Source organism: Protomyctophum bolini, assembly GCF_963924005.1.
Source record: "Protomyctophum bolini genome assembly, chromosome: 16".
NCBI classification, from domain to species: domain Eukaryota; kingdom Metazoa; phylum Chordata; class Actinopteri; order Myctophiformes; family Myctophidae; genus Protomyctophum; species Protomyctophum bolini.
Window position 1 is genome coordinate 27,026,155 of NC_137877.1, and position 15,982 is coordinate 27,042,136.

At 43.3% G+C, this 15,982-nt stretch overlaps 1 protein-coding gene across 1 annotated transcript in view; it reads left to right on the forward strand.

The window, feature by feature from the left end:
- Positions 1–400: 400 nt before the first annotated feature.
- The window catches only part of cfap65 (cilia and flagella associated protein 65), a gene marked incomplete at both ends in the record, with an annotated part of 27,932 nt that continues 12,350 nt past the window's right edge, over positions 401–15,982 (forward strand). The window contains 18 exons of the mRNA XM_080785963.1: positions 401–462; positions 886–958; positions 2,032–2,213; positions 2,437–2,539; positions 3,835–4,001; positions 4,344–4,552; positions 6,443–6,573; positions 7,372–7,597; positions 8,729–8,997; positions 9,562–9,762; positions 12,245–12,483; positions 12,852–12,999; positions 13,475–13,612; positions 13,980–14,249; positions 14,451–14,590; positions 15,050–15,134; positions 15,358–15,504; positions 15,802–15,967. Of these exons, the coding sequence (XP_080642089.1) occupies positions 401–462; positions 886–958; positions 2,032–2,213; positions 2,437–2,539; positions 3,835–4,001; positions 4,344–4,552; positions 6,443–6,573; positions 7,372–7,597; positions 8,729–8,997; positions 9,562–9,762; positions 12,245–12,483; positions 12,852–12,999; positions 13,475–13,612; positions 13,980–14,249; positions 14,451–14,590; positions 15,050–15,134; positions 15,358–15,504; positions 15,802–15,967 (2,956 nt within the window). The remainder of the gene's footprint in view (positions 463–885; positions 959–2,031; positions 2,214–2,436; positions 2,540–3,834; positions 4,002–4,343; positions 4,553–6,442; positions 6,574–7,371; positions 7,598–8,728; positions 8,998–9,561; positions 9,763–12,244; positions 12,484–12,851; positions 13,000–13,474; positions 13,613–13,979; positions 14,250–14,450; positions 14,591–15,049; positions 15,135–15,357; positions 15,505–15,801; positions 15,968–15,982) is intronic.

Below are 15,982 nucleotides of genomic sequence, written 5' to 3' on the forward strand. Positions count from 1 at the left end.
TGGCTGCACTTATATTGTAATAGTATTTAAAACTTACTTTGAACATGATATTTTCCCTGTATTGTGTACATTGCCTCCATCACGTGTATTGTTGTCAAATGTCAATGTTATTTAATTGAAAGAGTTTTAGATTAATATATTTCACACAACGGCAATGGTTCTTTATTGCTTCTCATGGGCTTGTTTGTGGAGAGAAAAGGGGTGAAAACAACAAATAAATGCATTCACAATTTGCTGACTTTTTAAGAATGTTCATTACATGTTGGGGTACTTTTTTAAAGCATTTCCCAGCACTAGTTTGGTACCTTTTAATTAGACAGCGTCTAAGCCTTTTGTTCTTCTACGGCCACCGTCATTGCTATAGCAATACAAACAAACAACTGTGTCGCCCATTCTAACCATGGAAACCAGCAAGCACGACATCCTCATGCCTGAGCGAAGGCTGTACAACTGTTTCGACAAGTTAAACAATAAATAATGTTGATATTTGCACAACTTAAGCAGGTAAAGATTCATTTTAGAGCCTTTATTACAATCAGCGGAGAGAAGAACGGTCTGTTAAATCAGGTAGCCTACGTTTAATACGTTAAACCCTGTTAAAATTGCATGTCAATGTGACATCACATAACGTCGGTAGATGTTTGCGAATGCTAGCGCCCGGGGTGCTTAATTTGCACATGTGACTAAATTAGCTTGCCTTTCAGCGTTATTAGTGTACTACAAAGTACAAACTTATGTGTTCATACTCTTTTTAATTAACCTAAAGTTACTGCAGCTGAGTTAGCATTTCACACAGGTGGTGTGCAACTTGCAAGTTTGCCTATGTGGACTGGACTAACTGTAAACAGACGACTGAACCTGTCCCGGTGTCCCGACCCCATGCAGTATGTCGGCTGCAGTTCAGGCTCCACACTTGGCCGCACAATGGACATCCAACAACTGTGGTAAAGATGCCAAAGTAAGTCCATCTGCAACTTTGTAGTTTGTATTGAGGTAATTTAAGTTTTTACTTATGTCATTTCATAAACTGAAGTTATTAAAAAGAAAAAGAAAAAAAAAGAATCCTGTGATAAGGAAAGGAAGTACACTTTTCATGTTGTGTAGGTGCCAAATTGGATAAATCAGTAAAATCATTAAGGCTATAATTGGCGTGCACACAGTCTGCACAGATATTTTGAGGGGCAGGTCCAGCAAGGGCACATTGTGTGGCGCTTGAACCACCAGCTGCCTTAATAGTGTGTGAGATAATTTATAGATTTTCGGGCATGCCATAGCTACATAATACTTTATATTAGAAGCTTATATAAGTCCGAATTGATCAATGTTACCATGGGCCTCATACTGTACAGTGTACACACAAAACGAACAAACACTGTAGGCCTACAAAAACGAACTTTCAAAAGGTCACAATACTCTCCAGAGGGCAAAAGGGCAGGTGCTCTAGCACCACCTAGTGTATCTGTCTATCTGTAAACATAATTATTCATTATGTTTAACAGTAATATAATAGGCCTTCTCGCATGGTTTGAGAAGATGAAAGATGCATGGCTATTCTAAATTTCCTCTGCAGTGGACTAGTAGACACCTTGCTATCTGTTACACCTAGGTTACTTACTGATGGGCCTGGCTGGCCTACATGGCAGATATAATGACCCATGTGTGGAATTTGCATGTTCTCCCCATGTCCCCTAGGGTAGGCAGGTAGGTACCCTCACAAAAAACATGCAGTAATCCTGGTCTCTATACTGCCTGATGGAGGCAAAAGGAACTGGTTCGGCCTGCTCACTCATTCATTGAATGCTTGGGGCTCTCCCCAGGTTGGCAGAGGGAGAGTAGTTCACAGGATTAAAGTTTAGGAAATTGGCACCGGGTGAAAAATGGGTTACAAAATCATGGGATACAAAAATAAAAATGACCTGTGTGTGAAAAGCATTAAGCTTGTGATGCTTTCACTGTCTTCTCTAGCATTTGTCACGTCATTAACAGCTTCAAGAGTTGTGAAACCACTTTCTATTTTTCCGGCTCTTGCAGCATCTAGGTGAGCTCAGGGAACGAGGGCTACTCCAGCGGCGAGAATCCAGCCAGAGGAGGTGCTTCTCAGGGGTAGAGACATGGCCAGAGCTGGTCTGGGAGGACTGGGAGCTAGGGAAGGACTTCACCAAGACATTAGTGTTAAAGAACGTTGACAGCAAGCTGCAGAAGCTACGATTCAGGTCCTATAAATGCACACATGAACGGTTGCATGCAAATAATTGATATTGAATAATAGCACATGTGCAAGCACAGGAGCCTGTGTTCATGCATAAAAAAACACTTACATGCAAAGAGGTTGTGATTTTACTCAAAATTTATACGTATTAATAAATAATAACCCAACATTTCAAAATATCCTACATCAGATGAGCATGGACCAATCATCCTCTTCCTTCTCACCAGGCCTCCAGTATCCAAGTTCTTCACCACCTTCTTCCCGCAGATCATCGTTCTCAGTCCTGGGATCTCCTTTTCTATGCCTGTGACCTTCAGACCCCTAGAAAATGTAAAATCTATTCTACAACTGCTAAAAAGTATTTAGCTGGATAGATTTGGAATCCTTTAACCACTTAAACCCTATAATGCTATATACTATTACCTCCTCCATAGACTGGGGCCCCCAGTGGTCTGTACTTACCCCACTCCTTTTTTATCTCTACACCAAATGTTTTTTGCCAAAAAATAGCAGATCTGCAAGCTTGTTGCCGCATGATTTTGTTGAATATTCACCTGTAAATCCAGCTTGGTAGGGTTCATGTGTTTAATCACTTCATTCATCATTAATAGAGTATGTGTCCCTAGGGTAGGTACCCTCACAAAAACATGCAGTAATCCAGGTCTCTATATAGATAGACACATTCAGAAACGGGTCTCATGGTCGCAGCAAACAACATACTTTAAATGCTTAGTATGAGGTATAAAGTACAGCAGCCGTTGTGTTCATACAACAGAATGATTGGGTATTGTGTAAGACTGACGTCATGTATCTTTCAGGACCTTTCACTGCTTCGTCTCAACCATTACTCTATGGCTCTGGTCTCAGCCAGCCTATTTTTTGACAAGTTGAATGTGGCCACTACTGTTGGCAGCCATAAACTACAGTACACAGGTTCATCCGATGTTCTGGGCATCTTTGTAAAGTTAGTGTTAGTAAAAAGCAGGTAAAAGAGTAAAGTTTGAGCAGACTAACATAAGTCACTCTACCATTCAATGTCGTAGAAGACCTGCAAGCTTACACCGCAGATATGTCGTCTCCGCCTACAGGAAATGCGTTTGCTGCGACCATTAGACCTGTTTCTGAATTTGTCTATACTCCCTCCCCCTGGTCCGCCTGATGGAGGGGAAAGGAAATGGTTGGAATAACTTGTTCCTTCCACACGCTAGTTCGCAGTTCACTCCTCATGCATTGAATTGAAGGAAACATGAGCTCAGTTCGGGGCTCTCCCCAGGTTGGCAGAGGGAGAGTGGTGCCTAGCATCACAGCCTTAGGCAATTTGCACCGGGTAAATTATTTTATGAGGGCCTGGGCCGTGGCTCAGTGGTCCAGGCACCTTGGCCGGTAGCCAGAGCCTGGCAGTGTGCCTCGAGTGGGCTCGACTCCCGATCCCGACGGCCTTTACTGCATCTCTCTTCCCATTTCCTGTCAGCCTACTACCCTCTATAAAAAACTATTGAATAAAAAAAAGAGAGAAAAAAAAAAAGAGAGAAAAAATAAAACATAAAGGCAGACATTTCATCCATTCTGTGCCTTCCTGACTTGGTTCCTCTCTTGTATGTATGCTTCTGTCCCCCTGAACGCAGTGCGAGTATGAGGACAATGTTGAGTTCTGGGGTAAAGATAGCACCTTCCGGGTCACCCTTCGTGCCGCCGCTCCACGCCACTCAGTGGAGATCCCCGAATCGGTGCTGTTGCCGCTCTGTGCCGTGCAGCACTCCTCACGCACCACTTTCCTGTTCAGAAATGCCAGGTATATGTGTGTGTGTGTGTGTGTGTGTGTGTGTGTGTGTTTGTGTGATCCTAAGTTTGGATAGTACTAGAACTAGATGATTGATTACCAATGTTTTGACTGATATTTTGTCAAAAAGTGCTAAATTGATTCTAATACATTTGAAATACTTTGATGAAAGCTTTTCAAAAACCAACGTGTCGGTGTCGCATTATTTTAGACATTTCTGATTTCTGCACATTGGGTGAAGAAGTGTGAAGAAAGCAAGGCATGGGGAATGAGTCTTTCAACCACCCTCCCTCTACCATCCCCATTTATGTCTCTTCTCTCTGGCCTGCCCTCACCCACTCACCCCTCTCTCAGTAAGTTGCAGACATGTTTTCAGTGGGAGAGTGTGGCGCCATTCCAACTCAGCCCAGAGCGAGGCCTGCTGAAGCCTGGTGAGCAGTGTCAAGTCGCAGTGGTCTTCCGACCACAAGAGGCGCTGCTGCATCAGCAAGAGGCCCGCTGCAAGTTTGGAGAGGAAGGGGAGGAGCTTGAGAACCGCTGCACTGTTCTTCTTGAAGGACTTGGTTAGTAACACATGACACTGATAACCGCAAGGCGAGAGTTGTTACCTTGAACCTGAACCTTTAGGAAATTGCTGCAATCTAAGACAATTCAAATTAAACAAAAGGTAATGTTGCCCTGAGAGGCAATACAGTAGTTTCTCAACCAAATATGGCATGGTCATGTAGTCCAGGTGACGCTTCAGGCTGTTGCTCCTTCCTCAGACTTAGCCCAATATTTAGATTCCGAGACAGAGTGGATCAAAACACCTTTTTTATTGAAAACTACGCACCTGCGGGGTGTTATTGCTTGCCGCACACAAACCGGACAAGTGGGGAAACCGGGAAAGCAGCTTAGATTTTGCATTTGTACAAGATAAGAGTTACTTTGAGGCAGGGATTTTCGCTTGTGGCCAAAAATAAGCAGTATGGTCGCTTAGACTGACTAAACGAGATCTCCCACAGATCGGTGCACGGCATGCACATTATGTGCAGACATGTTAACCACTTGACTTGAGCCCATAACTTCTCATGCGACAAATATCAAAAATAGCGTGTTGACATGTGATGTAAGGTAAGGTTGTATATCTCCACTTTATGTTGGTTTGGAATTTGGAAATGATTCACATTGATAACATACAGGCAGACGGGTGGTAAATGCAAGTTATGATTTTAAAGTCATACAAGCATCATACAAATGTATATATTTGTATGATGCCACTCTGTTGTGTTGTGATAGGTTTATTTACCTTTTAAATTAAACTTTAAACAGGGTACAGGCTTTAGTTTACACAGTCAAAGACGTCCGGAAACGCCACTGCCACGTTGTGTGCTTGCAGATTGCCTATTGACGTTGGGGCGCACATACCAGCACGTCATGAAATAGAAATCAGACTTCAGAACATGGAAAATAGTAAATACATCTCAGTTCAGTGACCATACCAATTGTGTAAAGAAATGAGACTGTCTCTCTTGCTAAGAATGGAATGTTCCTGTAAAAGAGGCATTTAGCAGACGCTTTTAATCCAGAGCGATTTACAGGAAGCAAGAAGAACAACATATGTTAATACATCAAATACATAGAAATAGTCATCAATGGTAAGCTAAGAACCTTATAGAATATCCGTACAATATTCTATTTATTTGATCATAGGTTGTAGCCTACTAGACTGCATGGGCAAGACCACTTCTTCTTAGTCACTGTTTTGCTGTTAACAGGATCATATGGGCTGCTTTCCTGACATAATTAATAATAACATTATTTAATTATTTCAAGAACCTTTCCAAAATGTTTCACTTTATCTCAGGTGTGGGTGTGTGTGGCAAGACTGTGTCTTTGTTTCATTGTTACTAGTGCTTGCAAATCGGTTATTTTTTATTGCATATCATTCGATATTGGATGACATGAGCCAGAAATCTATTTATAGATTATTATTATTTTCCTCCTTTCCTTTTTTTTACTGACAGTTATTGGGAACACAATATTGTTTTAGTTATAGGAATGGCTGCACTTATATTGTAATAGTAATTAAAACTTACTTTGAACATGATATTTTCCCTGTATTGTGTACATTGCCTCCATCACGTGTATTGTTGTCAAATGTCAATGTTATTTAATTGAAAGAGTTTTAGATTAATATATTTCACACAACGGCAATGGTTCTTTATTGCTTCTCATGGGTTGGATTACCTTACCTAAACATACAAGGCCTCGCGATCTTTGGCAGGCCTGAACACCAGTTTTGGAAACACTGGAGTAGAACAACAGCGTCTAAAGCTGAAACAAGGGTGATCGTGTTTGGATGAGTTTATCTGAATCTGCCTCCATGTTTCCCCTATTTTTGCCCTGGGTTTTCCGTCTGCACTCCTTTCTTTTTTTTCTTCCCCGTCTATTTTCTTACTATACCTTTGTAGCAAAGTACCCATATCTGCAGCTGAAGAGCTCAGACAGGAAGCAGGAAGTGGACAGCGCAGCGCTCCACTTAGGCTCTGTACCTGTGGGTGTCAGTGTCCAGAAACACTTTGATGTTACCAATCCTTCCCCTGTGAGTAGAAAATGAAGACATGCTCAGTATACGCATCCTCCTTGTACCTCTCTCTCTCTCTCTCTCTCTAGTCAGCGAAAGTTACCAATCTGCAAAATATGACTAATAGCTTTCTTCACAAATATCACCTCTCAATTTGTTCCAACCGAACCTTGTGACAGCTGCTGAAAGTTGGGGTACCATTAACAACCTATATGCAGGCAAAGTTCAAATTTTTAATCTGCTTTAGTTTAAGTAGCATGTGACGGGTCAAACTAGGGCTAAAATGTTTTTTTTTTATATTTTTTGCGGCTTACGCCTTTTATTAATTTTTGAAGGGACAGACAGTAGGCTGACAGGAAACGGGAGAGAGATGGGGGGATGACATGCAGTAAAGGCCGTGTCGGGCTCGGGAGTCGAACCCGCGGCACACTGTGACTGGATTACCAGTCGGGTGCCCAAACGGTTACGCCACCGCCTGGGCCGGCTAAAACGTCTTTGTGCAAAACAGAATCATGAAAAACCCCTATAGTTTGACACGTCACATGCTACTTAAAGCAAAATGGAAATTTGTAAATTTGCATATAGGTTCAGGTTGTTAATGGTACTTGGAACTGGAACTTTCAGCACCTGTCGCAAAGTTTCCCAAGAGAGTTGGGTTGGAACAAATTGAGAGGTCATAGTAGACACCTTTTATGAACACATTTTGTGAAGAAAGCTATTGGTATAAGCATTTATTTTGCAGGTTGGTCACACATTTGGCTTACTTTCCCTAACTACTCTCTCTCCACTCTCCTTCCCTCCCTCCCTCTCCTCCAGGTGATGGCCTCCTTCTCCCTCTCTCGGCTGCCTGGTGCTTCACCCCTGCTCGGGTCAGAGTTCAGCTGTGACGTCACCAACGGGGAGGTGGCTCCCGGTGCGTCGCTGCGGGTGACGGTCACTTACGCCCCGCTGGCCGCAGACGCAGTCTCTGTCGACTACCTGTCCCTGAACTATCCCGGATCGCTCAGCAAAGCCCTGCTCAAACTCACCGGGAAATGTATAGGTAGGTATACAGGTGCACTATGAATCGTTTTAGGGCGAGAAGAAGCTAACTTCTTTCAGAAACAGAAAAATATGAGATTTATAAGCTCACAACATGTTGTGATGTGACATGTTGTCACATGTCTTGTGAGCTTGTGTTAGCAAGACACCATTGTACGAATGTACGTCTAAGTATAAAGTAGGGATTTAGTGGTTAACCATTTTGCTTTTGGAAAGCTCTCGTTAATGGCAGTGGTGGAAAGTAACTACGTACATTTACTTAAAGATGGAGTGCCACAATTTTTTTATTTTTCCAGTTTTTCATGTGTCTATGAGGTGACAGTACTTCATTAGACACCCTGGAGTTGTTTTTATGTGCATTGGTGTATTAACTTTGTATTTAGGGTTTCTTCCTGGAGGCTGAACCCTTGACAGTCAAACGGGCCAATGAAGTAAACAGTAATATAGTGACACCACACTATCAGCCCCTCCCCTAACCCCTCCCCCTTTATTATACAACTACAGCTGTGGGTGCGGTCCAGGCATACTTAATGAACTGGTGGGCGTGTCCACATAAAAGCATGATTTTAACAAATACTGTACACTTTTTGGAAAAAGTTCTTCCCCCTTATATTGTAATAATACCTGATGATCATGTTTTAGGGTGGAAAAAAATGTGGCACTCCATCTTTAAGTTCTGTACTTATGTACAATTTTGAGTGTTTCCATTTTCCAGAACTTTTACTTCTCCACTACATTCATTTGAAAACTTTAGTTACTACCGGTAGTTACTTTGTACATCTTCATAATGATGACAAAACATACACTAACCACTTCAGCCCTATATACATTTTGCTGATCTACAAGCTCACATTGCGTTGTGATGTGGCACATTGTGAGCTTGTAGATCTGTCATTTTCAAAATATTTGTATACATATGAAAACTTGTCTTGAAATGAGACATTCTGCATAACGAGTAATTTTACTTTTGGTACTTTAAGTACACTGTGATGCCAATACTTTTGTACTTTTTCTTGTAACAAGAGTATTTCTAAAAGACTTAAGTAAAACATTTTAGTACTTTTTCCACCACTGTTTAATGGCACTGTGGTGTTTTCGTATTAAATGGCTGAATGTCTCTCTGTCTGTCCAGGGCCTGTAGTGACCCTGTCCTCTCCTGCAGTGGACTTTGGCTGCGTTGAGCAGGGAGAGGAAGTCGTGCGGAGCGTGGAGCTCCTTAATGCTTCCCCCGCCGAGGCTGTCTACCAATGGGACTTGGACCGCAGCGGTCACAGCGTGTTCACAATTGAACCAGCTGGGGGCGCCCTACGACCACACAGCCGTGCCACACTGAAGGTGGTCTACAGGCCCACACACCCTATAGCACACTACAGGAGAGTGGCATGTCTCATACTGCATAAGGTAAGACCATTGTTAAGTTTGACAGCAAACTTTGATTTAGTTTAGTCATAGTCTTTTGAATAAAATGTAATTCAGTTTTATTCATAATTTAGTCATTAGTCATTTGATTTTGTCGATATACATAAAATGACAGGTGTGCTTCCTCTGGATACTGCCCTTGGTTAAGGCAGTGAGTGCACAGCTATGAATACGACTTAACTCAAAATGTCTTGTCCCTCCCTAACATTTTAGTCTAGTTTTTATTTGTTCGAAATTGTCAATATATTTATGCGAGGTCATGATGGGTCATGATGACCTGACGAAGATGTAACTTACACATCGAAACGTTGTCACTTTTTACTTGCACCCTGTTATACTAAACTAAGGGCCTAGTCCTATAGTTTTAATCGAAACTTAACACTGGGTAAGAGTTCACACAATTATTTTTAGCGTATTTTTCTGTGCAATTTGAACCATTATGGAAATTAATTCTGATTTCTGAGTTGCCACTGCTTTTGTACTGGCTCACCTGCCAGTGAGTTGAAGTATAAAATAAGTGGTAAAAATCCCTTCGTTGGCCTGCAGGACCCAGTATTCCTGGACCTGATTGGTACCTGCCATTTGGAGCTCCAACAACCAGCCCTACTCCGACCCAGACACCTGGCATTGTATCGCCGACACCGGCACCGCGGACTGGCACAGTACCCACCAGACCTCCTTGGCGCCATGCTGCTAGACTGCAAGCTACAGCTGGACCAACAGGGGTCTCTCTGCTTACCTGTAGAGGTCAGGAGGGGCGGGGCTTCTATGTGTGAATAGAATAGAAAACCTGGAAACATAATCTAATTTAACATTTGTGGAGTTGGTCACCTGACCAAAAGCGGTTGACAGAAACTGGTCGACATGTTCTGTTGCCCCAACCAGGGGCAGAAACAAGGCCACAACCACGCTATTTACACACACTACAACTCGCTTACAATTCGCAAACCTGGCAACACTGCCCTGTGTTCATGCTGTTGTCAGAGGCCCGCCCCCGGCTCACACGTCACTATTTTCTCCGTCTCTCAGCTCGCAATCGGCAGCCATCTTGCTTTTTAGGGCTCTCGCAGGATAACAGACAGAAGGAAGGGGAGAAATTATTGGCTCACTATTTTGCTTATCACTTCTAAATCCCTGTATTTACAAAATAAAACACTCAGCGAATCCCTTAGTTAAATCAACATTGTTCATTGTCACTACTTGGATTGTGCCGAAATATTTACGTTACACGTATAGCTTTTGCTATTTTCGCCTGCCAGCCAATGCCGACTACACACGCCTGCACACACACACACACACACACACACACAGGAATGGCTATACGCCAGCGAGACAGCAGTGCAGCACTTATAATTTTCAGTTTCATTACATAACTGTCTTTCTCAGCGTGCGCACGTGCGCACACAACATTATTCAAGTGAAATGCGTAACGCCAATATTGGGCTCATATAGGCTACCAATACACGACGAAATAACTGACAGGAGTGACGGTGCTGTGAGTAAACTGACAACGCTTTCTGACAGAGAGAGAGAGAGAGAAAGACAGAAAGACGTGTTAGAGTAACGCGCGCGAGCGAGAGAGAGAGAACGTCAGAGAGAGAGAGAGAGGGGGGGGGTAGGGGTGGGTCCCGAACCTCGGGACCAATCCGGTACCGAACCGAACATGCTCGAGTACCGGGTACCCATTACAATAATTACATTTCGGTTCTCTCTATCGGTTCCTGGGTGACACCCTGGCCTGCACGCACGCACATAAAACAGCTGATTATAATCAGATCATTTTACTCGGAGCGCCAGCAACAGAATGGACCGTGGTAATCGCTTCCTATTGTTGCGTTGTCACACGTCTAATAACAACAACACGGAACAATAGACTCTTAACGATCCTCGGCCATTGAAATGTTAATGCTTAAGACTGGAGCGCACGTAGACACATACATGTCCCGACCCAAACATTGAGGAGCTAAAGTAAACGTGACGTTGTTGTGATTAAACATAATGTGCCACGAAAAATAGCTGTCCATAGATGTCCAAACATGATCGCCGTCACAGTCGCAATACTTTTCTGTTGTGTGGTACTTTTATATTGATTTAACTGTAACAGAAAGTTCTATCCAGACTATCGACAGTCCCATCTCCCAGTCACGGAGCTGGGACTGACAGTACACACAGAGACGAGAGAGCAGCAGCACCAGCTAGCTGAAGCCAGGTGTTGCCAGTATAACTCTATGGCAGAAACAAGCCACCTAGGTCTATACAAAATAAGACAAAAAGAAGCAACACTGGTAATTTCTGGCCAGTGTTGCCAAATAAGCGATTAGTAAGTAATTTAATTTAATTTATAAGCGATTTGGGGATTATTTTTGTAGATTGAAAAAATATTGGGGGTCCTTTGCTCTTGGCATGGAAATGTTTGAGAACCACTGCTCTAAAACAATATTAGACAAAGTTTGAGCCACAAACACATTGCTCTCTCTCTTCTCCTTTTGTATAAATTAAATAGGCTGTTTCACCATGTTTGCGTTTTTATGAGAAATAAAAAACACTTTCTGTTATTATAATAATTTATAACCCATCCGTTACTACATGTGCAGGGCACACTACTGAGTTTAAAAACACAGCTGAAACATGAAGTGGAGTCTGTCACCTCCCGCTATTTCCTTCTTCCCATATTGTGCTGCAATGTAACTAGGATTCGCCGGCCGAAGGCCGGCGAAATTCTAGTATATTAACAGGTGAAGACTGTTTTGAAGACCTCATCATAATAAAATAAGATTAGTTGTTATGGTGTTTTATTTCATACATTTTATTGAGATTCATTTCTATGGATAAACAAGTATACCATTCATGGGCTTAGGGGTAGATTGGCCGGTAGTCAGCGGGATGGGAAGTTCGATCCCGGGGGCAACCACTAATTGCTCCTGATGTGCAGGTTGGTGACTTCCTCCGCCATGGGTGAATGTAATGCACAATCTATGTACTGTAAAAACACTATATGGCCTGGGCCGGCCACGCGGTCCAGCGTGTAGCAGGTTTGAGTCCCAATTACTTTTCCTGCGTGTCTCCCCCCCCCCCCCATCTCTCTCCTCAAAAATATCTTTATAAAAATATAAATAAATTAACTAGCATAATTTGCGAAGGCCCTGATTAATTTAGCTTTGTTTCATTTTCGGTTACTGCCTTTTTAATGTTTACTCTTATATGCATATGCACCTTGAACCTTTTCTAGAACCCAGACCAGGAAGCCGACCATGTTTCTGTCATGGACAACTCTCCAATGGAGGAATACTACCAGGCCTGCTCTGGTGGCATGGCTCCTCTCTCTGCCTCCTCCTTCTCCTCCTCTCCTCACGTCACAGTCCAACCTGCTGAACTGCTCTTCAATCACGGGCCCTCTCCATCCTCATCCTCATCATCCTCTGCCTCTCGGTCTGTGTCTATCACCAACCATACCAAAGGAAAACTCAGGTACTTCCCCAAAATCGAGGGTCGAATGGGGAATTACAACAAAACTGTTAATCCTAAATTAATATGGTAATCAATTAAGACAAGGGATTCTCTTCTATTCAGCATGGTTTCACTGTTGACTATGATTGATTTTCTGTGGAACTGGGGTCCACCAGGTGGATTCCAGGTGGTCCCCAGACCCCCAGCAAAATGACACAACAAACGACAATTTTGTACCCGTCGTGATAAATGTGCTATTCTCAACATTTCTTTTATGGTTGTCCCTGGGACATCTTTTTAAATGGGATCTGCAGCCAAATGCATATCGATCTGGGGGGTCTTTGAGAACTCACTGCTTAAATCAGAGGCTTTTCTATTCCACGTGGCAGCCTGCTGTGGACCGTAGCGCAGGACTCCCCCTTCTCCGTCTCTCCCGAGTCATGTGACCTGGGCCCACTGAAGTGCACCTCGTTCAGAGTGACCTTTGACCCCCATCAGCTCAACACCCTGCATGGAGCACAGCTGGAGTGCTTCGCTGTCTATAAGGTAATCAGGTTATATATGTTGATGTATAGAGTGCCGAAGTCCTGACGTCACTCGCTCATCTCCTGGTTCCAAGGGTTTCTCAGAAGCTTTTCTCTATGCAGAATAACATCTTAAAATCGTCTAAAAAATCCAACTGTCTCTGCGATATTGTGACGCATTACTTTACCTGGGTTACATCTTCTGCCGCCATTATGCTATAGCATTAAGCTCGAAGCTGCTTATAAAGATACCTGCTTTTCACGTACTGGTGGTACATGTCCCGCGGACTCTATACTATGAAACCCACCTGGGTTGACTTGACTTTAAACTTGTTCTGCTTTAGTTTTCTTCTACGCCAAATCGCTTCGCTGGAAATAGTAGATCTACAAACTGTGTTGTGAGCTTGTAGATCTGGTATTTCCCCCAGAATTGTGGGAGCGAGGATTCAAGTGGTCAAAATCCAAACCTCTCCGCCCTCCCCTTGCAGATACTGCGGGACCATCGGCAGGTGGATGAGCGGCTGCTGTGCCCCCCCTGGTGTGTGACGGTCAGGGTCATAGGTCATTCCTTCCAGCCTGGCAAAGAGCACTTCATTCCACACTGCTCCCTGCTGCGCCCATTAGTGGTAAATATATATATGTCTATTCAATGTCTATCTGTCTGTCTGTGTGCCCCTCTCCCTCTTTCTCTCTCTCACATCAGAGTTGACTGCAGAAAGTAGTTCACCCAAAAAAATTACGAAGAACCATTGAAGTCCATTCTGACCCCTCCCTGAAAAGTCATATCTGTCCTTACCCCTTAGCCATAATTTATACATTATGGATAAGTATTATGGACTTAAATGGTTCCTCGTTTCAACTCTTCACACACACCACATGAAGCCTTGAATTTGTGGAGATTTTAGCACATTCCTATAAGCCAATAATTTGATGACTGGGGGAGACTCAAAGATCACTTCATTGATGTGGTTGACACATGCTGTACTACTGTAGGTTTTCCCTGCGCTGAGTGTTCCCGCCTACCGGACAGTGCTGCTCCACAACTCTGGAGACCTGCCACTCACCTTTTCCCTGGACCCGGAACAGGTCCCAGACCACAGCCCAGACCGCACCCAGGCAGCCTCTGTGCTCGTGGTGCCTGGCTGTGGGTTGATCCATCCTGGTGAACACCAGATCCTTACCCTCGCATCCACCCCGACAGAGGACAGCCCCAAGGAGGGGTTCAGCATGTCTCTGCAGCTCAACGCAGCCAAACACACACAGGTATACCCGACATGCACGCACGCACGCACACGCAAACACACACACACACACACACACACACACACACACACACACACACACACACACACACACACACACACACACAGCGTATACCCAGGAGACTAACACAGGTATACATATGGTTGCAAGATAAGTTTGCATGTATTTTTGTTTGCAATTTTCCATGTGTGTCCCCTCTAGGAGTTAATAGTGGTCAGTGTGGCAGAGCAGCCGTGTTTGTCTATGGAAGGAGAGAGTGGTCTTTACTTCCAGCCCACAGCGGTGGGCTCCCAGTCGCAGCGCTCCCATTCCATCAGGAACCTCAGCCGCCTGCCTCTGAGGTCCGTGGTTGGACTTTATACACCGTATCAGTAAAGATGTATAGAGCACCATTGGTTTGAAACAAAAAGTACTCACATTTTGTACTTGAGAGTAAAAGTAGGCTACCAATATAGAACTGTTACAAGTAAAAGTATTGGTATAAAATGTACCAAAAGTAGAAAGTACTCATTTCAAGTTTTCAAATGTATGTAAACATCTTTTGAAAATAGCAGATCTACAAGTTTACAATGCGTCGCATAGCGACGCATTGTGACCTAAAGCTGTCAAATAAATGTACTAAAAATGCAATATTTGTATCTGAGATGTATAGAGTAAAAGTAAAATGATTGGTCGGAGATTGGAAATACTCACATAAAGTGATGTGTGCAGTACTTATGCAAATGTATTTAGTTACTTACCACCACTGTAGAGCGCCAGTACTTATTCTGCTTAATGGCCTTTATTGACATTTGCTATAGGTTCCAATGGAGGATTTGTGAAGAGGACCAGAAGATCATCGCTGTACACCCAGACTCAGGGGAACTGCAGCCCAATGAGAGTGCGGTCAGGGACTGAAATATTATACACATACTCAAGCTTAATATTTGAATATGAAAATGAACTCTTAACAACATACTATAGTGGAACTATAGTGTTCCTTATTGTGGGGGGCGAACATTCAGTGAAAATAGCTGATCTTGTAGAAAGGGGAAAAGGACCCTGGTCAAAGACCTTCATAAGGTATGTGATTTAATGTATTTTTGTTTGTTCATCGTCGGTAACCCAGGTTCAGACGTGGTCCTTCAGCCCGTTGGAGGAAACAACGCACGCTCGTACATGTGACCTCACTTTCTGGCCGACCCAGAACCCTGGGTGTAAGGAGTCCAGTCTGTCCCTTAAAGTGACGGGAATGGGGGCCAAAGGTGTCATACAGGTGGGATCTGTGTGTGTGTGGGAAAGTTTATTTAAAAAATCAGAAATTAATTTTATTAACACTGCTACCAAATGTTGGTATGTTGGTACCAGTACCACTCACTTCAAATTTGCATAGTCCAGGAAGATGACATGCTTCTATATCCTGCATATTTTTGAAAATGTGTTTTATAATATTTTAATAAAATACTGTGAATTGGTCAGTCTCTATTGAGAAAATGTGTTATTTACATTTCGATTCAATATAACTTGTTTGTGTTTAAATGGGCCGTGCCTTTTGACCGTGTTTCCATTCCAGGCGGAGAATGCTGTCCAGGATTTGGGGGAGATGCTGGTTGGAGGCTGTCAGTCATTTGAGATGCCTCTGGTCAACAGAAGCCTATGTGCTGTGACCTTTAGTCTCACTGCACAACAGACACTGCAGGATAAAGAGCTTATATATGACCCCGACACTGAACCCAATGGTACGCTCTGAACGT